Raw genomic sequence first — 26,823 nt, forward strand, 5'->3', positions numbered from 1 at the left:
GTTCTAACACAGATATTTAGTGTTATTTATGTCTGTCTGTGTTATGAATGTATTTGGAAAAATAAAATCTAATTTGATGATTTAGGTGGGGCAGTTATTACAACAATTAGCCATGTCTGATGCAGATGATGGAGATCCTCGACGTAAAAGCAGTTTATTAAAGTTTGATAAGGTAAGAATCCCAAAATTATAAAGCTTCCTTGTCTCTGATTCTGAAACTACATCTATTTAGCATATTGCATATTGGCCAGTTTACATTATAATAGGGTCACAATAAATTTCAGTAGTCGAAACCAACACCAGGGAAATTTCATAATTCTCAATATGATTTGACCACCAAAATGAATATGCCATTGAACTTATATTCCTTTATTTTAAAGTTAAATCACAGTTTAGCAAATGTCATCTGGGTATTCCATATATACAGAAGATTATCGTACTACACACACAGTATACATTGTGCATGTTACACAAAGAGTAAGAGTAGTGCTATGCTAGTACACTATTCCAAACATAATCAGAAAACATTAAATGGTTCATTAAAGTCTTTTTTTGTGATTGACTCATTGAAGTTTGCTTTTTGGTCTTTTCAGACGTGTGTTGCTGCCTTTTTGGATGTCGTCATTGGTGGAAGAGCTGTCGAGACCCCACCCATGTCGTCAATGAATTTACTGGAGGGCCTCTCGCGGACGGTGGTTTTCATGACTCATAATCAGCTTTTAGCTCTGGTATGTAATAAAGAAAGAGACGTGTGGAAGGAAGTTAATGTCAGCTGACTTTTATGATTGCATCATCAAAAGTACAAATGAGCTAAATGGGCCGTTCACATGGTTGCAATGAAATTATATCCCTCTAAAATATGGTCTGCAGTTTTGTAACAAGTTGCACTATGACTTATATGAGACTTATGCAGTTTCACATCCTTTTCTTGGCTAAAATTCTTGGCTTCAAAAAAGGTTTGAATATTTTCTGAACAGCTCTGTTCAGATGAATCTTTTTAGGTTAGCAGACATAGGTAATGTAATTCTAAACATTGTCATATTCACAAACTAGTCCACCTTCAGTAAATTACGACAGGGGATTTTAATTTGATATGATAATGTGATACTAAAATGAATGCATTAATCATGTCCCCTGACCTGCATGTAATAAGCACACAAAAACATTAACACTAAGGATTGCTGTGGACAGTAGGACTGTGACTAGTTTATGATAATGATATGGAAATAAATAAAATAATTTATTGACCTCTAAAGCCACTTTTTTTGTAGTGTCAATTCAAAGATATTAGATTAGTGTAGCAGATTAGTAAAGCATTGAATTTTCTTATTTTCAGAGCTTTTGTGTAATTTTGATGTGCAATAATGTGCAGTTAATTTAATTAATCACAGTGTCATGTAATTAATTTAAAATGCATAATCACTTTTTTTTAATTCATTTGACAGCCCTAATCAAAACACATCTCAGTACTTTTACTCTACTCTTACATGAGACTCAATCAATGAAATATGAATTAAAAGAAGGTGAAGTAGACAGGCCCAAACCCGCCACGTCAATACAGCAGTAACAGTCATGCTTCATACCTTTACAGTCACAATGCTTAAACTCTTCCTGCCCAACCCTGCCAAGAGCCAATAACCCTCCATTTCCCTGGTTTTCTTCTCAGCATGAGCAGCAAGATGTTCATCATCACACTGTCATTTACAGAGCCAATTAGCCCGGCTCCTATGTTGTTATTGCATTAGACTCACTGTTTGAAATTCACTAATGATGATAGCTGAATAATGAGGCTCACCTGCATTAATTACCAGCACTGATTAAGAGTGAGTTAAAAAATTACTTGAAGACATAAAGAAAGCTCACTGTATATCTTTGTAGGCCTTATTTCACAGGATATTGACATAAAGAAATGATCGGAGACAATTTACAGTGATTGTTTGATAGTATGTTTGTACCAAAGCAAAGCAAAAAAGTGTCTCAAACTTCATTTCTGTGTACAGGTGGACTTTGTGCGTAGTGTCACTGCAGGCGATCAGCTCAGAGAAGAAGAGCACCTGGCTCTGGAAACCCTACTAGCCAATGTACCTCAGTCCCGCACGACAAAGAGCAACAGCCTGGAGCTCACGCCCTCTAACACGCCCCAGCTCTCTCCAGCGACCACACCCGCCAACAAGAAGAACAGACTTCCCATTGGTATTCCTTCTACATTAACTTTACTGCATGTTGGTTGCTGCAAATGTTTTGGAGACTAACCCTCTGATTACAGAAAATGCAGTCCACTATAATCTGATTCAAGAATAAATGACTCTTTTAAGCTGGTTCTTTTAATTTATTGTTTAGAAAGAATTGAATTATTTCACTTAATGAACCTACTGAATCAGCCAGAGAGCTTACTGAATCAACATCTGACTCGATAATTGAACTATACTGTAAATATGATTACTTTCAGTGATGTTCATATTGAAAGCAAGTTTTGTGTATTTAAAGATGTGAAACTAAAATCTTAAACTGGTTGTTCATATGACAGTTTGTAGGAAGATACACACTTGTTTTTTTTTTTTGGTAATAAATTAAATAGTATAATAAAAGCATTATTATTATTAATAATACAGTTTATATAATGATACACACTTGGGTTTCTGTAACAAATAATATTATTAATAATTATTTGTTGTTATTTTATAATAATGATATTTTTTGGGTCATAATCCCATGCATTCTTCACAGAGAAAGCAATCTCAAAATAAGCTCAGAGAAAAAAAAATATTGATTGAGGTCTGAGAAAAGTTGGATTTAAAATAATTTAAATGTATTTCATTCAATCTGAAAAAAAAATTGTTTCTGCATGGAGCATAGCACTGTTACCGTAGCAATATTCCAACCCGTTCAAAATGTATTCAGATCAGTTACGAGCAAAGGAGGCTTAAGAGTCATAAGCATGCTGGAGCAGAGCTAATATCTCTTCTGTACAACCCACAAGACATGGACTTTTGTTGATGGTCTTATGTTAATTTACTAGTGTTTGTTCTTACACTCATTGGGTCTCATTCATGAAACACGAGCAGAACGAATTTTTGTGTAAATCGTGTGTAAAGTGGTTCTGGCGTAAATTTTCGGATTCATTAAAATGTTCGTATTTTCCAAATGTTAGTTGGTACGAAAGAAATCTACACCTGCTCCCAGCCACGCGTAAATAGTGTGCTTAACACCCGAACGTTTTGCTCATTAATAAGGCTGCATTTTAATTCACTTTAATCGGGTACATATTTGCACAGCATTTTGAAAAAATATTATATATAGTAATTACATACGTTTTTTTCTTATTATGAGAGCCAGTAATAGCATCTGCAATGGTGGTCCTTCTCCAGTTTGAATACTATTTTTCCGAAGTGAACTAATTCGTTTTTTGCTCTCAAGCTTAATGTCGAACCATTTTCTTCTCACTTTTGGGAATGTTCGATTAACAGATGAAACTCCATTAACTGCATCTGTAATAGCTGCCAAGCTTCCTTTTTTTAGGACCCGATAGTTACGCCACTATGTACGCTTGAAAATAAAATGTGGCGTTTTGAATGAACTTCTGATAATAAAACTTCAATTTCTGCATCTGAGAATTTTTTTTTCATTCGCATTCATGTCATAATATGATGCCCATATATAGTTGTCAGTCGGATTTAATGGGCGGGATTTATGGTAATTGAGAATGAACGTGCACGCGCATCCCATTTACGACTGATTGGAATTCATTAACACACACACACATTTTACTATCACATCTGACGTTTACGAAGTATTTGTGAATCAGGAGAGGAGTTTTCGGGAAGGTCTCTTTACGCGCAAATCACTCGCATATTTACTCGTATATTTACGAATGTTTCATGAATGAGACCCATTAACTGATCTTTTACACAATTTATCTTATCCACCAACTCTCTGATTTCCCCCTTCTGTCTTTTCCACCTTTTTTTTCTTGCCTTGCTGCCAATGATCATCAGGACAACAGTTGGCAGCCATAACGTGTTGGGAGCCCTCTGCCACTGCCCTGTCCGCTCATATACCCTTAGTAACCCCATTTGGTGGGTAACACTGTCGCTCTGCCGTGAACGACATGTACAATTACCTCCGTCCACTCATAGCTTCTTACCGCTTCACCCATGCTTTGACAGTGCTCACTATGGCCCTGTTTACACCTTGTATTAAGATGAGTTTTGGTTGATCGGCTTGCGGCTATCAGAGCAGAAAGCTGATGGTCTCTGTATGTTTTTTCGTCGTCTCCGGCCGCGCTCCCACTGTATGTAAATTGCGCAAGCTTATTTTGTCCATTAGATCGAAAGATCTGAAAAAATACATTTACCTGACCAAAGACCCTCCCATTGAAGAAATCAGGAGGTAAGTGGTTGAAAGTGGACAAAAGAGACAGATTAAAACACAGGTGTAAACAGGTATGTGTCTGCCTCGTCTACTTGTGATCCGATCGACCAAAACGCATCTAAATACCAGGTGTAAACAGAGCCTGTGTATGCCGTGTGTGTCCCTGCTATAAAATTCACTTCCGCTGTAACACATCTGGACTGCAATACTTGCCCCTAGCGATATAAATGTAGTTGTAGTTGCTCAGACAAGCAAAACTGTTTATGAGTGTCATAAATTTTGTAAGATGTAGCCTACCTGCAACTTTTTCCACTGTATTCCAGCTGTTTTTTTCATTTGATTTGTTTGCTTTGCTTTATCCAGTTTCAATTCAAATTTTAAGACCGATTCTGTACAAAAGGTCTCTCAAAAAAGGTTTCATAATCCATAAAAGGGTGACATTCCAATTTGTCTAAGCAGTATGGAACATCACTATATTGGCACATTTATCAGAACAGTTTGTTCACTCACATGTGTACTTGTTGCCATTTAAAGATGTTTTTGAGCATTTGTGAGTGATAATGCACATGCAAGCTTTCATCGTGTTTTTTTAGGCTTCTGCTAACAGTTTTAGCCGTCTTGCATTCCTCTAACCCTAACAGTTTGTCTTCATTCCCCTTCTTCTTCACCCAGCAGGCTCTCGCAGCCGAAGCCGATCCAACATGGCCCAGGAGGGTGAGATTGAAGCTAGCTCCCAGGAGTCTCTGCAGGAGGTCACGCCTGAGGAAGTGCTGGTCATCTCGTTCGGATCCTCACAACAGACTGTACCTGGGATGATGTCAGAAAACGAGGTCTGAAGCTATAGTCATTCTGCCATATGCTGTGATGGTCAAATGGTATAGTAGTTAACAAGCACTGGTGATTATATAGATAGTGATATTGGTATGTGACTGCTGTGTCTATGTACGCAGGTTCTGACTCTGAATCTTGGAGATGGTGGACAAGGAGATGCCCCTGTCGACGACAACAAACTGCACGGCAAGCCTGACAAAACGCTGCGCTTCTCACTTTGCAGTGACAACCTGGAGGGCATTTCTGAGGGTGTGTTTTCACCAGACAACCAGCAGATGGTTCTCTTGTACATAAACTGTTCCATATCCACCTGGCATTTTCTTTTCTTTCCTATGGTCTTTGTAAGAGAAATTTGTGAAAAAGAAATATAGCAGTCTTATTTTTTTTAATATACATTTTATGATTTATAGTTAATAGACCTTCTGTTAATTTACTACTGTTTTTTTTTTTTTTTTTTTTTTTTTGTTAGAACTTTTGTTGCAATAAGTGGATAAAACTAAGTATCTGAATACTAGTAGTATGTTAATAAATATGAATAATTGTGGTCTGTCTGTAGGCCCGTCTAACCGCTCCAATTCAGTTTCTTCTTTGGACTTGGAGGTGGAGTCTGTGTCAGAAGGAGGACCTGGGCCATCTGGTAGTAATGGTGCAGAGGCCTTACAACTACTGGAACATGAACAAGGTGAATTTGTGTTTTAAAGTATTTCACCCCAAAAAAATCTCCAGCAACAAACTAAATAGCATTCACAAGAGCTTTTTGGTTAAAGTCGCAAAGCTTGATTATTTCTCTGGGTTGTCTGTTATGTAGCCACTACACAGGATAATTTAGATGATAAACTGCGCAAGTTTGAGATTCGGGACATGATGGGCCTGACAGATGATCGAGACATTTCTGAGACGGTCAGTGAGACTTGGAGTACTGACGTCCTGGGCAGTGACTTCGATCCCAACATGGATGAGGACCGACTGCAGGAGATAGCAGGTATGAGTTTATTTCAGGAGATCTCACAGTCATGGCTACAGTCATAAGGCTATAGTGCACTAGTTCATATAGATCATATTAAGTTCATATAACCATAAATAGTAATGGTTTCCTAACATTTTGTTTAGGATTCATGTGCAACTTGCACATTTTACAGTGATATAAGGTTCTTTTTATTATTTTAGCCTGCAAACCCATTACTGCCACCTTGTGGTTAGCTGTATATTTGCACTTCTCAATTAAGGAGCTATAGAGTGAACTTTAAGTGTCTGTTAGTCCCCTTTAGTAGTGCCACAGTAATTACAATGGATTGTGTTACTGTAATTATATTTGAGGTTTTACTATAGTAGTCCTTGTTACAAAGCATGTGCCATTTAGCTATATATATATATATATATATATATATATATATATATATATATATATATAATATAAATGCAAAAATGCACATTTATACAAAATTTTAATCCAATATTCAAAATGAGGGTACTGTATTTGTTCCACCTCTCAGTGTTGACTAAATTAATTTAGTCTTATTCGGTTAATGACTTCCTGGATTGAGATACAGCTATAGGGTTAGGGTTAAGGGTTGTTATGTACAGAGTGATGTGCAGAACAACCGCAAACTGCTTCTCATTCCATTCGATCACATTCCATCTCTCTCTTCATCTCTTTCTCCTTCTGTCTTTCAGTCAACTCACTCCCTCCACCCCTTCTTTTCACTCTGTTCCCTTGTCTTCCATGGTCTCTCTCTTTCTCACCTCCCTCTCTCTGACATTCACACAGTCCCTGCAGTCTTATTGACCTTGGTTCCTTCTCATTTGCATCCTCCATTTTTCATTCCTCGGAATATGGCGTTGGGGGACTTTTCCATCATTAAGTGAATTTACAGCGATTTCCTTATGTGTTTTCTCCGAGGGATTGGGTTATGAGATACACATTAAATATCCATTAATACCTCATTATCCCACTGATAAGATTACCATGATAATGAGGCAGAAATTCTAATTGTTTCACTACTGCGGGTGCCACTCATTTAATCATGCACCTGAAAGACGGGTGGCCCAGAGCCCCTGCCTCACTCACTGTAAACAGGGCCAGCGGGGGAAAGCTCTCCTGCAGGCCCACCAAACCTGCCCTTGTGTGTGCATGTATGTGTGCGTATGTGGGGAGAAGTGACCTGCAGAGAGGTTCATATGGAGCGCTCATGATCTCTGCTTCCGCCCGACCATCAAACGCCCCTGCACGAGTGCAAACACCCCCCCGCCATGCTAGCTGTTCACTCCCCCCCTTTCCCGCTCTCCATCTCCATTCTTCTGCCTTGTTAGGCGTTAGCTCCTGTTGGGAGTGTTTCGGAGAAAGGAGGCGCTGTGTGGGATGCCGGTTGAGAGAATAATGAGGTTATGAGTGATGCTCTGCTCGATCCACACCTCAAAGTCACAACCATGATGATGCCGCATGTGTGTGTCGTCTGTGTGCGAAGGAGGCTGCAATTAACCTTTGGCCATCCCTGTCGTAGTCCGCCTACTTGCTGCTTTAGATCAGAGATGCCTCATACCCATGTGTTTCTAATGTGTGTGTAGGGCTGTCACAATTCGATTCAATTCCAGTTCACATGCGTGTAATTCAATTTAATTTCAGTTTGATAACGATTAATTTGGATATAAGTCAGGTACAGTACATGTCAATTTTTACTAATGCTGTAAACTACAGGGAACCCTGTCAGTTGGTAAAAACTATAATAATGTTTCTACTCAAATTAGTTTTTTTAAATCTAGCCTAAACATTCAAACGTTGACTGTCATAACTTCTTTTCATGACAGATTTATTCAGACATGCATTAAATATTGAAGAACAGTTTAATAAAAAAATATAATGAATATGTAATTTAGTGCATGTTTAGCAAAATGCTCCTCTCTAATTTTAATATTGTTTAAAAGCTGTTTTATTGAAGTCTTGAGAAACTGATTAAGTGATAACATAATACAACATATTACTTATCTGTAAGTTGTATTGTATCATTCAGCATACCTTCTGATGTTCATACTAGGGCTGTCAGTTAAACACATTATTAACGGCGTTAACGCAAACCCATTTTAACGGGTCAATTTTTTTATCGTGTGATTAACGGTCTTTTTGGCCTAGCAAACTTTGTAGTTTTTTTTCACATGCTTTTGCAACAGGACGCGGCATGCGTGGCGCTGCGCTATGAAATCCATTCATTTCAATGGCTTGCGCCGCGCGAGGACGTTTTGTTGCTTCGTCAATATCAGGACCTCGTCAGTATATCTTTCACCCTTTTATTGTTACATTGTGTGAGAGATTATTTGCTCCAAGTGAGAATGTTAGTGTGAATTTGAACACAGTAAATGCCAATGTTGTTTTCAATAAAAAAACATTTGCACAAAACAAGCTGATCCACTTTTCCATGTTGATAAGAGCATTAAAATGAGAAAAAATAATGGGACAAAAAGAAATCAAGAGACATTTAGAATAGATAAAAATGTGCGATTAATTGCGATTAATCGTGAGTTAACTATGACATTGATGCGATTAATCGCGATTAAATATTTTAATCGTTTGACAGCACTAGTTCATACATGTTTATTTTGTGCTGTAACTAGTAGTAAAGCAGAAGAGATGATCAGGTTACGTGTGCTCCGTGCTGCTGCTTTGCTTGAACTGAGGTGCTACAACAATCTGTCACGCAACAATAAAGAGTGCCAAAACAGAATTGTTTGAATTTCATAATAAAATGGACAGAATTTGAAAGCGGAGACTTTTTTTCATATCAAAAGTAACAAAGCTTATTGTGATTTATTGGATGGTAGGCACGCTTCAAATAATTTTTAGTGAAGGTTTGTTCATGCACCAACTGAAAACAGCATAGATGAAAATATTGTGATTTAAGAATCAATATCGGTTCATCAAAATGAGAATCGATTAAAGTCAAGAAATCAGAATTTTCAACCAAGCCCCTGTGTATGTGTTCTCCTCTCAGGGGCGGCAGCGGAGAACGCTTTGGGCAGCTTGCTGTGTTTGCCGGTGCTTCTAGACCCGTATGGTTCTACCATCTCTGAGACAACGAGTGAGGCGTGGAGCGTGGAGGTTCTGCCAAGTGACTCAGGTGAGAGCTGAATGCATACAAGAATAGTTTAGTGAGTAAGGCTGCTCATGTACTGGTGATCTCTCTCAGAGCGTTACTAATCAGTTTTGGCTTTACTCAAGAGAGTCTTTATTATTAGTACCAAAGCTACAATACATTAATAAAGTACTAATGATTTGCATAACTGTACTAAAATTTTGTTTATTTTCCCCAAATAAAGGATTATGTGTTCCCTTTTGTCACTACCAAAACAATGTGTACATGTTTCGGTCATGACTGTTTCGGTAGTGACAATTTTAGATACTTTTGAGACTAGCTCAACGATGCTAATCAGTACATGGTTACCTAGCACAATTCTGAACAGTTGTACACATAAAAACAACATTTTATGGATTAACACCCCAAAAAGTTTGCTTAACTGTAGAAAAAAGGTGTTTGCTAGTGACGTTCCTTAAAGTTACACACAGATTTTCAGACTTCTGGACACATTTACCTCAAAACGATGGTATCTATCTACTATGAAAGAGAGAATATATGAGCGAGAGAAACACAGGAATATTTACTAATCAAAAATGTAGGGGTGTGGTCAAAATCAGTCTCAGCCATTGGACTAAAACATACACCGTTTCGGTAGTGACATGAACATGCGGGATCATTATTTACAAAGAAAATATATATTTTTTTTACTTCACGTTTCTTCAAAAAAAAAAAAGGTGATATTTTTAAAAACATTTAATAAAAAAATTATTTCAATATCATTTTCACAAGTTGAAATTTAGGGGTTAGGGTTCAGGACAGCCACCTCCCAATTGAAATTACCCAATAAATGATGATTTTATATATATTAATTGAGCTTACTAATATTTTAAATATTATTGTGGGATTCAAACATCTACATTTTGAATACCTAAATGCTAAATATTTAAAGGCGATGTTTTGTGTCAAAGCATTGGAACTGTGCATTGGGCCTTTTAGTGTCAGTGCAGACTGATAGACTTGCTGATCTCCCATTATGTTAAAAATCCATAGTTTAAAACTTTAATTACAATCTACAGGCTATGTTACATTTTTTTTGTTTGTTTTAATATTTAGCTTTTTAATTTGCCTTTGGCTAAGCCCCGCCCCCCTTAGTTACTGTTGCTACGTCCAACAAACAAACTTCATCTGGGCTCTGGTATCAACATGGCTTATGCTGTGACAGCTCTTCCTGCTGAAATTTTATCAAACTTTTATAAAGCAGCAAATAAAGTGTCCGATAGAAGTAGTCAAAAGGGGCTGCAATATACGTTCGAAGGCATACGTTCATGACATACAGGTGAAACGCAAGGAATAACAAGGCATCCAAATAGAGGCAAAAGCATACCGGTCACAGTCAAAAAATGAACCACCGCATATCCTACTAATCGAGACGGAGGCTGGGACTAACAATTTAAAGGAGCAACACTGTTCATGCAAAGCTGGGTAGGTCTCTATTCACTTCTATAATCGTTATTATGAAGCAAACGGACTACGCGAGTATAACGTTGTATTTATTAGCAGGGTGTGCTAGACGACACTTGTCAGGATTTGACTTCGGTTTTGGGAAGGGAAAAAAACGCACACCCCCCTCCAACCTCTCTGGGAAACGCGTATCTGTGTTACAAATGCCCCAGGCACAACGTTTAACCATATTTTAGATAAATCTACGACGGTAATAGCCTGCCGAGACCAAAAATATGAGACGCCTGTGTTAAAGTCAGTGAAGCGCTGTGAAAAAGTGTCGGACCACTGTGGGAGCTCGTTCTTGGCTGCGCTGTGATTGGTCAATCTATATTCTACGTGTGGCTTAGCCAAAGGCGAATTGAACAAATTTGTTCAGTAGCATATTAGTTTTTTTTGTGGTATTGAGAATTTTTACATTTTAATGGTATTAGTATCCACTACTGAAATTTGGTTGTTTCATCATTAATAATGATCCTGTAAACAAGGCTAATTATGTTATGAATCATACAGTTGTGAATAAGAAATAAATCTTGTGAATAAGAAAGTAAAACAACACTGTGCCAGTACCAGGCATACAGCAGTCTGTGTGTGGTCTTGTCTCCCTGCCCGTTTTGCATCACAAACATAGGAAAGAGAGAATGAGTGATTGTTTTTTTGCTTTTCTGGGGTTTGTTTCAGTTCGAGGCGGTGGAAAAGTAGACTCCGAAGACCAATTGAGACCTGCATTATTACAAATGAGCACGTAAATGAGAGCCCTCCACGGGGATGCCCTGAGTGTCTTTGTGTGTGTGTGTGTGGATACACCGTTTTCTACAGTTAATGAATCTGTGTTGCAGAAGCTGCAGACCTGAAGCAGGAGGAACGCTTGCAGGAGCTGGAGAGCTGCTCCGGTGTGGGAAGTACTTCAGATGACACTGAGGTCAGGGAGGTCAGCTCCCGACCCAGCACCCCGGGACTCAGCGTAGTTTCAGGTACACATACATAGAAGCTTAAAGGCCCCGATATACTCACGGTGAAGTTCTTTTTCGTTCTTCGACTAGGGGTAAAAAGAAGTTTGAAATACCTTTGCAGCGACATACTTTTAAGTGAACATCCCGAAGCTGTCCACGCTGCTGAGAGCGACGTTTAGATGGATATGTTAATATGTGCTGCATGCTTTCCTCTCAATAACAAAATAAACAGCAGTTAAGAAATCATCTGATCATTGCGACGTGAATCTGTTTACAAGCGGATATTTAATTCGGCTCTCCAGCACTTTATACAATAGATTGCTTTAAAGCAAGCAGCTTAACAATATTAAGCATGGAAATTCACTAAGAATTACAACTTAAATTTCTACTATAAAGCAACTTTTCAGTGTGTTTGTTTTTACTTGTCTCACTTTGACGGTCTGAACAGAAGAACTTAATCGGAGAAGATTTTCATGTCAAAGAAGGCGGAGCTTCAGAGCCACACCTACCTATTACATAAATGCCACAGATAAATGGTGCTTTGAAGGTGTTTAACAGCTGTAGCAAACTTTTTCCGGAAAGTTCTCTTTGGCAAGCTGTTTCGAACAACCAAAACAAACTTTGTTTTAGCAGTGATTTTGTTCAAAATGAGGTCATATCAGAGCCTCAATTGTCTAAATGTGTTCAAATGAACGTTTACAGTCAGTCTGGAATCACAGATTTTAGTAAGCATGAGCTTGCAGCATTCAACAAATCCAAAGGTTTGAACATCCCGCTTACATGTCACATTTAAATTTTATTCCCTGGCTCGCAGAGTTCTTTATTCAGTGGCTCTTCTGCCGTGACATTGTGATGAAGACGAAGAGCCAGGTAACACAACGGCAAACTCCCGACCGACTCCTTGTGGGGAGTTTTCCCTGAGGACTTTTGCAGATGGATTGCCTTTCCCTTCCTCTTTCGTTCATTCTTGCCGTTTCCATCTCTCGTTCACCTACTCTGACCTCCCTGGGGATTCTCCTGCCCTCTTTGTGTGCTCAAGGGAGCATTGGTGTGGTTTCCCCGCTTCCATGAGGAGCTTGAAATGAGATTGGCTGTTCAACTTGGCCACCACTCCATCACCTATACGCTAGACTTTTGCTTACTATCTGAACTATTTTGTATATCTGAGAGATATATATACACAGTCAAACTCTAGGCTTGTTTTGCTAAGGCAGCAGAAAATATATATATATTTTCATCATTATTTTGTTCTTTGTATAAGAGGAATGTCATGCCAAAGTTTCCTCTTTGACAAACCAAACTACTTCACAGCTCTGAAGGTAATATGTTTGCCTCTGTGATTTATAGTTTGAGGTTTTGCTGATTTGTTACATATTGTTTGTGCAGGCATCAGTGCCACGTCAGAGGACATCCCCAATAAGATTGAAGACCTACGCTCAGAGTGCAGCTCAGATTTTGGAGGCAAAGACTCCGTGACCAGTCCAGATGGAGAAGACTCTGCTCATGGTACAAACACGCACTCAAGTTACTGATTGGGCACATACACACTGTGCTTTGTACAGAATTTTAAGATCAGTGCATCTGTATTTTCCCAATGAATGTCAACTTATATTGCACACCAGTTTATCTGTGCACATAAATGCCCTGGAAAACAGATGGCAAAAAGCATAATGCTGACATAACAGATGTTTAAAGAAAATAAAAGCCAGAGGAACATATATACATAATAACTTGGTGCATCTTTAAGTTTAAATTCATTATTTGTTTGTTTTGTGAGATATCAAGTATATCAAACTTTTTTATCTTCAGACATAAAATATGTTTTTCTTCACTATTAAATCTCATCCTGCACAGCTGTTGAATTTGTTTCTTGGGATGTCTGGTGTGGGACTATCCTTTGTCACTCATTTACTTCTTCCTCTATCCACTCCTCCATTCTTCCACCTCTCTAGGAGCTCACAGTCTATCCTGTGCACCCTCTCATGCAGATTCACTGCTGGCCATGTTCGATCCCCTCTCCTCTGGAGAAGGTAATGTCACTTCCCAGCATGCACTGCTGTTGAATGCAGTACTTACACATGTAAGATCTAGAAAGATGTGCCTAATGACAAGAGCCCACTAAACAGCATGTGCACTGTGAAATAGAGGAAGCGCTTGCCAGATTTCTACCCTATTACGTCCCTTTCTGGTAGAATAAGGGGTTATATTATATTGGTGTTTAAGGGCTAAATTTGATTTGTTTCTGTCCAAGCCCACAAATCCACAATGGAAAGTTGCATAAATATGTTTGAGAGACATTGTGAGAATCTGTGTGTGTGGGGCAAGGTGAGGGGATGACAGGTTGCTAGACCTCACTGCAGGCGTTTTGGCTCAGCAGCCCGTCCCCACTGAGCTAGTGGCACAGGGCTGGCATTGGAAGGCACACAGCAGAGATGCTGTACCCTTGGAACAGGTGGCCTACTTTCACCTGAGGTCTGTCTGACTCTGACAGCTTTTTCAAGCTTTCTAGCATACACACACACACACACACACACACACACACACACACACACACACACACACACACACACACACACACACACACATACACACACACACACACACACACACACACACACACACACACACACACACACACACACACACACTCATGCTGATGGTATGCATTTAACCTTTTTTATGAATGCCAGTTGAACAGAAGTCATGTCACGACCCTGGCATCTAGTTTTGTTTGTCAAGAACTGGCGGTTAAGTCACAAATACCACAGCGCAAAAAGTTTTTCTCACTGGTATCGAGTTTAGCCATTGACATTATTTAAATCCAAATGCAAGGACCCTCTGATTTTGGATCAAATGTCTTTGCAGGTTCAACCACCGGCACCATCGTCCGGCCCAAGGTGCACTATCCCCGGCCCCCTCACCCTCCCCCTGACCCGCCCATTCCAGAGGCCAGTATAATGAGCCACCAGGAGCCTCGCCCGCCGCTCTTTGCTCCCCACCTGGCACAGGGTGACCTGGAGCATCCCAAGCAGAGGCACTCTTACCCTGAAAGGCTGGTGAGAAGCCGCAGCACAGATGTGGTGTCTGCTGGCCGCAGACCCAACAGCGATCCCGGACTGAACCGCAAGACCATGATGGAGGAGAGAGACTCGGCTGGGGCTTTCTCCACAGGCCCCACCTCTTCTCCCAGCAAGGATTCCCTCAAAGGAGAGGTGACCAAGATGAATTTATGCATTATTTATGCAATCTATGAATTAATGCTTCCTTGCTGAAAAATTGCTTAGCATTTATCTATTCCTGACCCCAAACTTTTAAATGGTAGTTTACAGTATATAAAAATTCTTGATTTTCACTAATTAAATAAATTTGAGTGAACTTGACAACTATCTGCATTATTTTATTTTATAAATTGTTTTATGTATTTGTTTTTATATATATATTACATATCTTTTTTTTTTTTCAAATTAAATGATTATTTTAATGAATTTAGTATAAATATTTTCTTCCACCATCTTCCCCCTATGTAACAATTTTCATTTCTGGACAAAAATATACCATAATCTACTCAAAATAATCTTTACTTTGTCAATCAAACTCATTGTCTTTTTCTTCAGGGTTTGAGTTACTTGAGATCAAGTAATTGACAGAATTTAAATGATTGAGTGAACAACTACTTTAAATAACTGTTTTTGTATGCATTCAGTCTGAGGATAGAAAGGACAGTGATGATGAGAAGTCTGATAGGAACAGACCCTGGTGGAAGAAGCGCTTTGTTCCTGCCATTCCTAAAGGTGAGGGTCCCAACTCTCATTTTTTTTGTACATGCCTGCTTTTATCCTGTGGATTAATGGCTAGAAAATTTAATTGATATAGAAATTGCTGGCATAGAAAAAAAAGTATTCTGTTTGAGTGGGGGAAAAGTGATGATAATATCTGCTTTTATTATTGGCCTAATTGGATTTATGGCAATAATTTTGAAAACGCTAGTATTTGCTGATACTGACATTGTCCCCGCTGTTATGTGCGTCCCTACAACTACAAGACTTCTTTAAACATGGAAAACACTTTATCCATGTTATTCCAGTTCTGTATGTGATCAGTATTTCTAATTGGAGAATAATTTGTCTTTGTTATTGGCTGTCCTTTTCTTACAGATATTTGACAGTTAAACACTAAATAGTTTTTTTTCTTGTGGAATTGTCTGTACACTACCATTCAAAAGTTTTTTTAAAGAAATGTCTTATGCTCACCAAGGCTGCATTTATTTGATAAAAAAATACAGTAAAAACAGTAATATTGTGAAATAGCATTACAATTAAAAATATCTGTTTTCTATGTTCATATATTTTAAAATGTAATTAATTTATTCTTGTGATGGTAAAACATTTTTAGCAGTTATTACTCCTGTCTTAAGTGTCACATAATCCTTCATAAATCATTTCAATATGCTGATTTGCAACTCAAAAAAAAAAATTCTTATTATTATCAGTGCTGAAATGGTTGTGCTGCTTAAAATTTTGCTTAATATTTGGTATGTATAAATAAATAAATATATATATATATATATATATAAACAATTCTTTGATAGATTGCAAAGTTAAAAAGAACAGCATTTATTTAAAATAGAAATCTTTATGAATTTCTTTACTGTCACTTTTGATCAATTTAATGCATGTTTACTAAAAAGAAAAATACTGACCCCAAACTTTTGAACAGTCAAACTCCCAAATGCAGCTCGAATCGATCTAACTTTCTGACGCTCATTAGCAATTAGCATTTAGCATGGCTTGGGTGAAGAGTTTGTGTTTGTGACCCCCAACCCTGTCTGTTGCTGTCTGTGTTCCTCACACAGTGCTCTATTGGACTGCAGAGGGTGAACTCCCAGGTAACCCACTCTTCAAGCTCTCTCCCACTCAATCTAGTGCTGTACACCAGCGGCCCGAATTTGTACTAGATCCCGTAGACTCCTCCTTGCCAGTTTGTGACATGACACAATCGAGCTTCATCTTTTCATTCATGCAGCCATTTTGGTTTAACGTGGTTTATTTTGCAGTGGTTGACCTCTATAAAAGGACATTTGCTGTAGGGGTGTAACGGTACACAAATATCACGGTTCGGTACGTACCTCGGTTTTAAAGTCACGGTTCGGTACGTTTTCGATACAGCAAAAAGAAAGAAATGCCAGAGAAATTTCTTATTTGTTAAAAGAAAAAAATATTTTTAAATAACTGAGTTTTCCTACATCTTGAAACTTTCAGGTTTATAAATGGGGGTCATCTTTGAAGGATGAACAAATAATGTTTTGGTCATCACACAGTCCTTCCAGAAAAACGCGTAGTTTTTTTGTGATTGTTGCGGGCAAAAATCCTTGATTACGCGGCCCGTTTTCTTTAAAAATGCGATGGAATATGCGGGATATTTATGCAATTTTTTGCGAAAAAATTGCGGGAACTTGCAAAAACTGCGGTTTGATGAAAAAGAGATAAAAAAAGTGATTCCCCCAACACCCTGTTCTCACTAGGCTACTACCTTAATGTAAAGAGTCCTTTCTTATTACTTCCTATGATAAGCAAGCATACTACATCACAGAAAGTGCTGGAAATATTTAGTTTCTCATCTTGTTTTATTTCAGACTGTAACGAGTGGAAATAAGGTGTGGCCCCTTTAAGAGCTGCGCGCTGCTCCCTGTCTAACTGTCTGCAGTAACGTTATTATATTGTATGTGCCATGCGCCTCGAACACCCCATGTGTGCGGGTAATTTCTGTTTGATGCTACTTTTATCTTATTTTGTTTAAGTAACGATGTGGATGGTAGAACGTGTGACAGACAGTTACGAGTTCGATTTGGGAATAAAGTGCGATTTGGGAATAAAGTGCGCCTCCGTGAGTCTGTCTGGCCTCTGCAATAACTTCAGCTGTGAGATATCCCTATTTTTCCTCCCGACACAACGCGTTACAAGACCTTAATAAACACATCAAACTTACAAAACATTGCTGAGTCAAACAAGTTCTGTAGCTTTACTAGAGGAATATACTACAACTTCAGTAAAAATTAATAAATGAAATATTTAAAAATAAAGTGTGCTCCTGTTTTACAGCTTCTTTTTTTTTGCGACGAAAATGCGGGGATTATGAAATCATGCAAGCCCCGCATATTTTGCGCGGAAATCAGCAATTTATGCGGCGAAATTGCGGCGTATTTGAAAAAATGCGGCCCCCGCAAAAATATGCGGACTTTGGCTGATTTTGCATTGAATTCAGCGATCGCATAATCGCGTTTTTCTGGAGGGACTGATCACATTAAAAATAACATTTAAATATATATATATATATATATATATATATTTATTTATATATTATTTGAGTTTTGAAGAGTTGGAAAAAGATGTGTGAAGTACTTGAAAGCAGTTCACTATTCCAGCCAAACTGGTTACAGTTAGTGTTAGCCTACTATATTAAATCCATGGTGAATGTTGCTGGTCTGTGGACGTAAAGTATTACTAGTTCATTCACGGCACAATGTTTCTCCTGGTTTCCACGTCAGCGCTGTTTGATCTAATAGCGATCTACGGTTAATAACGGAGAAATGTGAATGCTTCTCACTAGATCTCGCAGTGCTGTTATTACTTCAGTGGCGAATTAAAATGTTTTCTTTACTGGATCTCTTAGCGCTGTGTTGTAACAGTGTCGCTTGATCGAGATCGGCTCGCGCTGCACAGATGTTGCTGGTCAAACGATCCGTGAAGCACAATATAATGAGTAGCGCAGTTTCGTTCCGCTTTCATTACGTTTGCCATTTGATGTTGCGCAACGTTGTGGTGATCGCGCCAGCGCGAATTTTGTCGGCAAGAAAAATGGTCCAAGGAATCGTTCGGTTTGTATGCGTACCGAACCGGAAGCCTCGAACCGAAACGGTTCAATACGAATACATGTACCATTACACCCCTAATTTGCTGACATGTGCACTTGAAAAATATGCGTAATTTACTGTAGGCACCAAAACTACCAGTACTTTGGTTACAAGTCAAAACTAAAATAAAAATTTATTATTAAAGTATTCCACTTTTTAACCGAAAAAGATCGTTTAATAGCATATTGCTTTTTGCTCTTGGTATCGAGATTCATGATTTTACCAATATTGGTAACTACTGAATTTTTGCTATTGCAACCTCTTTTTTTTTTTTTTCTCTATTTTGCACACAGCCTAAATTCACATGAGCATACACATGACATTCTGCAGCGCAAAGCTCCACATCTGTGTGTTTGCACTTTAGTAGTGACATGCTTCCTGTTTTAGTTCCCCATTACTAAAATTTTGGTTGTGGCTTATGTGTGGAGCAAAAGCATTCTAAGCATGTTTATCCATTTGCCACAATGGACTGGAGAGAGTCCGTGTCTTGAGGTTAGCTTTCTCATAGGAACACAACTGCAGCGTTCTGCCGTTTTGTGAGAATAACGGCTTCTGCTCATCTCTGCAGTGCCGATTGCGGGGCTCCGAAAGCGGGACAAGCCAGAAAAAGACGAGCAAGGAGCAGAGAGGGTCCCACAAGGTCTGCACACATTTAACTTCATCATACACTCTCTGCAACCATTGTCCACATTGATCACGTGTATGCATTTTTGTGTATCTCAGATGAGCATTCAATGCTCAGACAGAACTCTAAGACCCAGTCAGCAGAGGCAATAATGGACAAGTACATCAGGTACATGGAGAAACGTCCCACCCACAGTGATGGAGCAGGTTCTGGAAACTATATTGGACAAGGTTTGCCAAATAACAATATTCATGCTTTATACACAAACACACACAAGGGTTTACATTCTCTTTCTTCAATGTTGAGGAGTAAATAACTTTATGAGTAAAAGTAGTGATACTTCTAACTTAACATTTTTTTTAGCAGTGTGATTGCAGTTCAGTTGTTTTAAAGAGACCGTGTGCTGTCCAATAACAAACTACTTTTTACAGCAAACACGCTCCTACATTGTCCTCTCATTTGTAACATTATCCAATTAATTTAAACCTGCCATAAAATAGCCCATAAAGCTGACATGTCAATAAACTTAAATACAACTACAAGAAGAATTCATCAGTGAGTAGTTAATCTGTCATATTTTTATAGCAAATTATTTTATATAAAATGGGAAAATTAGATCTTTTCTTGTTGTATCAGTTTTATTTTAGTTTATTGCTGTCACCTTTTGTCCCTAACAGCTTCATGTAGTTAGCTACCTTTTGTTAGTAACTTGTATCGTAGTGTTTGAAAGGAAATACTTGCAGCTTTTTTTCCCCGGAAACTATTCCGGTTACTTTATTTTAAGGTGTCCTACATTTAATTACGGAGTAATATTATTTGACAACAGGTACTTACTATAGGGTTAGGTTTAGGGTTAGTTGCATGTAATTAAGCATAATTTACTGTTATTACCGGAGTAAGCAAATGTAACAAGGAAACTGTAAATTAAGTGTTACCACTGGGGAAACTATTTATATTATCCTCAAATTAAAGTAGTTAAAGACAAAGCACTATTTATTATGCTTTCTACTCGCATCTGTTAGACCAAATTTATCACTGATACAATTTGTTGTCTGCTGTTTTGTAACTCTTTTGCTCTGTGTGTTACAGAGTCTTGTAGAGAAGGAGACAGTGAGCATGACTCTCCTAAAGATGAAGTACTGCAGAACATCTCTGCAGATGACCTTCCAGACTCTGCCAGTCAGACAGCACCACCTCAGGACAAGACGTTCTCCTTTAGGTCACTCAGACAAACTCTCAGTAAAATCAGTACATTCTGAAAGTCTAAATCTCAGTTAGAAACCAAAATGGCAATGAACATTTAACACAATCAGACTGATAACCTGCCATGTCTGTTTCATCTCTGCAGTGATATTAAGAAAAAGCTTCGCATGGCGCTATGCTCTGCAGATTCGGTTGTGTTTCCCATCATTCCACCTGCAACAACACGTAACGGCCTCCCGGACCATGCAGATCCCGAAGGTTCCTATTACCCATATTATCTTCTATTATTTATACTTAATAATAATAATAATAATAATCATTTTTATAGCAATTATATTGAATTATCATCTACTACTACTACTAATTATTATTATCATCATTATGGTAGTATTCAGTCCTATTTAAAACAAACCTTCTTTTGAATTAAAAGTTTTTGTAGCTCTCTGCTCATGGGGTGAAAGTAGCTGTTACGCAGGTTCTGAGGTTCAAAACGCTGTGCATTTATGTCTGGCCCCTGTCTCCTCTCTCTCCTCAGACAACGAGATCGTGTGCTTTCTGAAGGTGCAGCTGGCGGAGGCCATTAACCTGCAGGATAAGAACCAGATGGCTCAGATCCAGGAGACTACGCGCTGCGTCAGCCACCTCGACCCCCGCACCTGCAGAAAACTGCTCACTGCCATGGCAGAGGACTACAGGTACACATTATTCTCTCTCTCTATCTCTCCATCTCTTAATGTCTCACTAACTTTCTGTCTCATTGTCTCTCTCTTTTATATTACTCACTTCTCTCAAACACAGCAATGAATCACAATGTAATAAAAGATTGTGCTGACATATTTTTGGGCATGACAACATAATGAGCGCTGTGATGGTTTTGTGCTGTAGGAAGCGGGCTCCGTACATCGCCTATCTGACGCGGTGCCGGCAGGGCCTGCAGACGTCTCAGGCTCATCTGGAGCGACTCCTGCAGAGAGTGTTGAGAGATAAAGAAGTGGCCAACCGCTACTTTACCACTGTCTGTGTCCGACTGCTCCTGGAACACATGGAGTCTAAGATGCTTGACTTCATCAAAGGTTTATATGAATCTCTTTGCATATGAGAACTCACTTTTTGTGTTGATTGCCAAATCCTGAAAAATCCAGTGCTTTATTTTAAGTCATTCACAGAGCAAAGGTGGATATTTGACTCATTAGAGCTGAGATCTCAAACTTTAATTACCTCTCCATTGGGGCCAGTTCAGTGGTTACAAAAATACATGTGTTTTTTACAGCTACTAATTTTATAAATTAATTTATACATGGTTGGCCCTTTTCAGAGTAGAGTGACTCATATTACACTACTATCTAGTAGGGGTGGGAATATTTGGTCACCTCACGATCCGATCCGATTCCGATTCTGGGAGTCACGATCCGATTCCAGAACGATTCTTTATCTACCTTTCCCCCCCCCCCCCCCCTTATTAATTCATTACTTTACATAAGTAATTAAGTACTTTTTAAAAAATAATTACAAATTTGTTTTTATTAAAACAGTTGTATGTTAAGAATTTTAAACTAATATAACTAATATAACAAATAATAAAAAGGAGCATAGAAAAATATAACAAACAACAAACAAAAAGTGCTTTCAGTAGCCTATAGATTATCTGAACGTTTTCCATTCAAGAACTGTGAGTGATTTTTCTACATCTTTACTGTTGTTTTTTACTATGACATCATAGACTGCGGGAGATCTATTAAGCTGCAGTCTCACAAACAAAGCGCGCGTCAGCATTTGAAATTGAAAGCAGCCTTCTGTTAGTGAGGTTCATATTTTAAATGTATAAGTCCACTGCATTCCAAACCACATAAATGATGACTTCGTAGAGCATTTGTAAGGAAAATACCGACGGGCGAGACAGCACACTTCAAGTGTAACATCAAAGAAAGTGCGCGTCTCTCACAGCGTATCCTGTGCAATGAAGCCTGTGAATGTCCTTGTAATTCGCTTCAACCTTTCCGAACTTTATGAAAGATTATTTTACGGAAGGTTCGAGTGGTGTATGTGTGTGGGGAATTGGAAGCAAGCAGAATACGGGTGTTTCTAAAGCAAACTCAACGTCATCGCACATCTGGTTAAAAACTAAGCTCAGAATCGATTCTGGAATTCTCAGAATCGATCCAGAATCGTTGGAGAGAGAATCGTGATCCATCGATGGATCGATTTTTTTCTCCCACCCCTACTATCTAGCGTACTACTCTGCTCTGCTGTTTAGCGGATTAATGATGTCTGAGATTTTTAAACTGTAATATTGTGAAATCTATTTAAATACATTTTAAAATGTAAATTATTCCTGTGATGCAAAGCTGAATTCTCATCATCATCATTACTCTAGTCTTCAATGTCACATGATCCTTCAGAAATCATTCTAATATGCCGATTTGCTGCTCAATTGTATTTATTTTTATTATCAATGTTGAAAACAGTTGTGCTGCTTAATATTTTTGTGTAAACCATGCTACATTTTTTCAGGATTCTTTGATGCATATAGTTTTATTTGTAATATAAATGTTTTATAACGTATTAATTTCTTAAAAAAAAATCGTATTGATTTTTTTGTAATTAAAATAGTATTATTTCATATAGACAGGCAAAATAAATTAGCTGCAGTAGCTGCAGCTGGTCGAAAATCAACAATATTGTCTTAATGCAACACAAATTTTTCCAAATGTACATTTAATTAAACTATTAGCATTTGAGTGGTTGTATGAAATGATAGATGAGACCTCTGTTTTTTAATTCTGACTCTCTCTGTTGTTCCACAGCATTTCAGGGCTGCACAGCATCTGACGATAAGACAGCAGCCGTGGAGGATTTCCTGCGTTACCTGTATGGAGCCATGGCCCATGACGCCATCTGGCAGTATGCCAGTGAGGAGCAGCTCCAGGACGCCCAGATGGCCATCGAACGCAGCGTCATGAACCGCATCTTCAAACTGGCATTCTACCCCAATCAGGATGGGGACATCCACAGAGACGAGTGAGAAAACTGAATTATTTACTATGCGATCAAAATTTTCCTTATTCCTTTACATGTTGATTCATACATTGTGTCTGAGTTAGATGTGACGCATCAAACTATCTCCTCTATACTAATCCTCATGTTTGACATTTTGTCAATCACATAGTTTAAATTTTCTCTGGATAGCCTTGCACAATGAAATATCATTAATCCAAAATCCTGTTCATGCCTGCATATTAAACTATAACAAAATCACTGTCAGTTGAAACATATTTACTTTGCACAAGAAGACTTATGCTCAACCTAGTTTAGGACACCATTTTAGCATTTTAAATGTATTTTAATGGGATGTCTCCTTTTATTCAAGGCTTTTCCACGAGCACATTCAGCGTCTGTCTAAAGTGGTGACGGCCAATCACAAAGCCCTGCAGATCCCAGAGGTAACGGTTTGCTCTTTGTCTCAGAATATAGTTCGAAATGAAGACAGAAAACTGCAATCGGATGTGCTTGAATCTGTGCAGGTGTATCTGAAGGAGGCACCATGGCCCTCAGCACAGGCTGAGATCAGGACCATCAATGCCTATAAGACCCCACGAGATAAGGTGCAGTGTATCCTGCGCATGTGCTCCACCATTATGAACCTGCTCAGCCTGGCCAATGAGGACGCTGTACCCGGGGCGGACGACTTCGTCCCCGTGCTCGTCTTTGTCCTAATTAAGGTGAGTTAAGAGACAAAACTATAGAGTGATATAATGATGCTAATTGCATTAAGTGTGCTGTGTATTTTGTAACATTTCTGATAGTTGGCACTAAGGCCCAAAAGCTTTGTTGTCTTCTACGTAATAAAATATCCTTTGCTATATAAAAGTATCTATTTAAAAGCAATTACAGAACATCCACAACATATGACTTCACTTCATTAAACTGCTTTTAAGATGTAATGGAAAATGGCACATCCTTTCAAATACAAGCAACTCGGTTGTAAATTCATAACAGCAGGGTTCATTCCTTCGTCCTTTCGAATGCACGTTTCAAATGCTTCAAGTGAATTAAGCATCAAAAGATTTTAATGTACACTGAAAAATGCATAGTTATTTTGAGATTTGCTAAAAATGGTTTAACTGTGTTAATATATTATTATTATTATTATTTATGGTTTTAAAGATAAAAATTTTAAGAGCATTAAATTATGGCAAAAGTAAAAATCGGGGAAATGAGCATGCACAAATAAATATCCATTATCAAATGATACAGAAAAATGATATAATAATAAAAATAATCTCAATATTAAGCATTAACCGATATGGTATTGATTATATGTTGCATCCCTGCTACAAATAACATTTTACATAGCATTTTTATTTTTTAATTCTTTGTGATGTTCATTTTAGATAGACGATTCAAAAGTTGGTTAGGTTTTTTTTTTTTTTTTTTTTAAAGTCTGTTACGTTCAATAAAGATGCATTTATTTGATCAAAAATACTTTAGAAACCGTAATATCATGAAATATAACAGTTTAAAATAACTGTTTTCTATTTAAATACATGTTAAAATTCCATTTTATTCCTGTAATGGCAAAGCTGTATTTTCAGCATCATTACTCCAGTCTTTGGTGTCACATGATCCTTCAGAAATCATTCTTAATATTTTCTGCTCAAAAAACATTCCTTATTATTATTATCAATGTTGAAAACAGTTGTGCTGTATTGTGCTTGTATTTTTCAAGATTTTTTGATGAATAGAAAGTTCAAAAGAACAGCATTTATTTAAAATATCTTTTTGTAACACTGTAAATGTCTTTACTGCCATTTTTGATCAATTTAATGGACCCTTGCTGAATAAAAGTTAATAAAAAAACAATCTTTTGGACACCTCTAAACCTCTAAAGTCTTCAGAAGCAAACCTAATGTACTGATCCTTATGCTAGAGTTATTTTGTTTGCTTGCTGATGTCTAAGTTTTTTTAATTGTGTGCAAGGTTTTTTTTTTCTTCTCCCCACCCCATACCTGTTTGTGTTTGCGATGCACACGCCCACACCAGATTTTCTAAACTTGTTAGTGTGCTTGAATGTGTAAGGATGCACAATGTGGGTGGTCAGATGTTATCTCGTACGTTAATTCCCCCCTCTCGCTCGTTCTCTCCCTCCCTCCAGGCAAACCCACCCTGCCTTCTGTCCACCATTCAGTACATCAATAATTTCTACGCCAGCAGGCTGAGCGGGGAGGAGTGCTATTGGTGGATGCAGTTCACTGCCGCCGTGGAATTCATTAAAACCATCGACGATCGCAAGTGAAGCAGAACAGCCACCTGTATGGGCAGACTGTAGGAAGGAGAAAGAGAGCGAAAGAGAGGACAGCGCGGACGACTACTCTCCCCTTCATCACAGCGAGGCATCGCCTCAGTCTGTATAGCTGTACATAGAGACAAAAACTAGTTTAAAAGCGAATGAAAACAAATAATGCGGCCAGTGGCGACATTGCCGCGCTCTACTGATCTCGCTTATAACCCACGTCTTTTTTCTGTAGTATTGGGGAGGTGTTGGGGCTTAGAATCAAATTTCATATTAAACAGATTTAGCAAGTAATTAGCTGTTAAAGCATACCTATCAAATGAAAAAGGGACCAGGAACTACCGGCAACGATTATGTATCGGGACGCTTCAGAGGGCAATCCATGATTCTGTCCTTCTCGTATAAACCGTGCAATCTCACCCCATTCATAGCTAACAGTCACACGCCGAGTCATATCATAACGCATCACTATAGATGCTGCCAGTGTATAGATGTTACAGTTTATCAAATTAATCATGCCATTATTTTGCTAGGGCAGCTTGTTCTATGAATGTAAGCAGGTGTTGTCATTATTGTACATTCAATCTTTACTACGTTTCCCGGACAATTTGGACAAAAGGGCCCACATATTTATATAAAATAAAATGTATTTATTACTTCACTCCTGTATTTAATGTTTTATTATATTTACTGACTTGTTCCATGAATTAGCTGTTGGGACAGATGCACACGGTTCGGTTGAGGAAACAAGTTTAAGAAAAATTAAGACTCACTGAGAGCAGCTAAAATAGGGTGTCTTCACATTAGCCGATAGAGTTGTAAATTAGTGCCTTGCAGATATTTGCAGTAACACTTGTTCTTTTCGTTTCTTGCATCTTCCTGGAAGTGAGGAAGTTGGATCTGTCAAAGTCAAGCCTGGCTAAACGTCAGTATGTTAATAATAACCAACCTACAGTAAAAAGTACAACATGCCATATAGAAACACCCCACAATTGGACGTTCAGTATGTGGATTGTTATTTGTGTTGAATAGTTGGAAAACTTACCAAATGGTCTCAGACAATAGTTACTGCT

General features: G+C 38.2%; 1 protein-coding gene across 7 annotated transcripts in view; it reads left to right on the top strand.

Moving 5' to 3' along the window:
- The window catches only part of gapvd1 (GTPase activating protein and VPS9 domains 1), a 46,766-nt gene extending 20,355 nt beyond the window's left edge, over positions 1-26,411 (top strand). Inside the window, exons 5-29 of one of the 7 annotated variants that reach the window (XM_056267957.1) lie at positions 86-172; positions 594-728; positions 2,001-2,193; positions 3,996-4,076; positions 5,044-5,201; positions 5,322-5,451; positions 5,759-5,884; positions 6,011-6,184; positions 9,186-9,311; positions 11,609-11,743; positions 13,109-13,228; positions 13,675-13,752; positions 14,588-14,934; positions 15,426-15,513; positions 16,575-16,607; positions 19,201-19,272; positions 19,356-19,487; positions 20,347-20,476; positions 20,606-20,718; positions 20,996-21,155; positions 21,346-21,533; positions 23,265-23,478; positions 23,828-23,900; positions 23,982-24,179; positions 25,613-26,411. In XM_056267957.1, the coding sequence (XP_056123932.1) occupies positions 86-172; positions 594-728; positions 2,001-2,193; positions 3,996-4,076; positions 5,044-5,201; positions 5,322-5,451; positions 5,759-5,884; positions 6,011-6,184; positions 9,186-9,311; positions 11,609-11,743; positions 13,109-13,228; positions 13,675-13,752; positions 14,588-14,934; positions 15,426-15,513; positions 16,575-16,607; positions 19,201-19,272; positions 19,356-19,487; positions 20,347-20,476; positions 20,606-20,718; positions 20,996-21,155; positions 21,346-21,533; positions 23,265-23,478; positions 23,828-23,900; positions 23,982-24,179; positions 25,613-25,753 (3,432 nt within the window). In that variant the 3' untranslated portion in view covers positions 25,754-26,411. The remainder of the gene's footprint in view (positions 1-85; positions 173-593; positions 729-2,000; positions 2,194-3,995; positions 4,077-5,043; positions 5,202-5,321; positions 5,452-5,758; positions 5,885-6,010; positions 6,185-9,185; positions 9,312-11,608; positions 11,744-13,108; positions 13,229-13,674; positions 13,753-14,587; positions 14,935-15,425; positions 15,514-16,574; positions 16,608-19,200; positions 19,273-19,355; positions 19,488-20,346; positions 20,477-20,605; positions 20,719-20,995; positions 21,156-21,345; positions 21,534-23,264; positions 23,479-23,827; positions 23,901-23,981; positions 24,180-25,612) is intronic. The other 6 variants (XM_056267958.1, XM_056267959.1, XM_056267960.1 and 3 more) reach the window with 6 other exon arrangements.
- Positions 26,412-26,823: the final 412 nt, after the last annotated feature.

The sequence above is a fragment of the Rhinichthys klamathensis genome, unplaced genomic scaffold (assembly GCF_029890125.1).
Source record: "Rhinichthys klamathensis goyatoka isolate OS25496 unplaced genomic scaffold, OSU_Roscu_1.1 h1tg000266l_1, whole genome shotgun sequence".
Taxonomy (NCBI): Eukaryota; Metazoa; Chordata; class Actinopteri; order Cypriniformes; family Leuciscidae; genus Rhinichthys; species Rhinichthys klamathensis.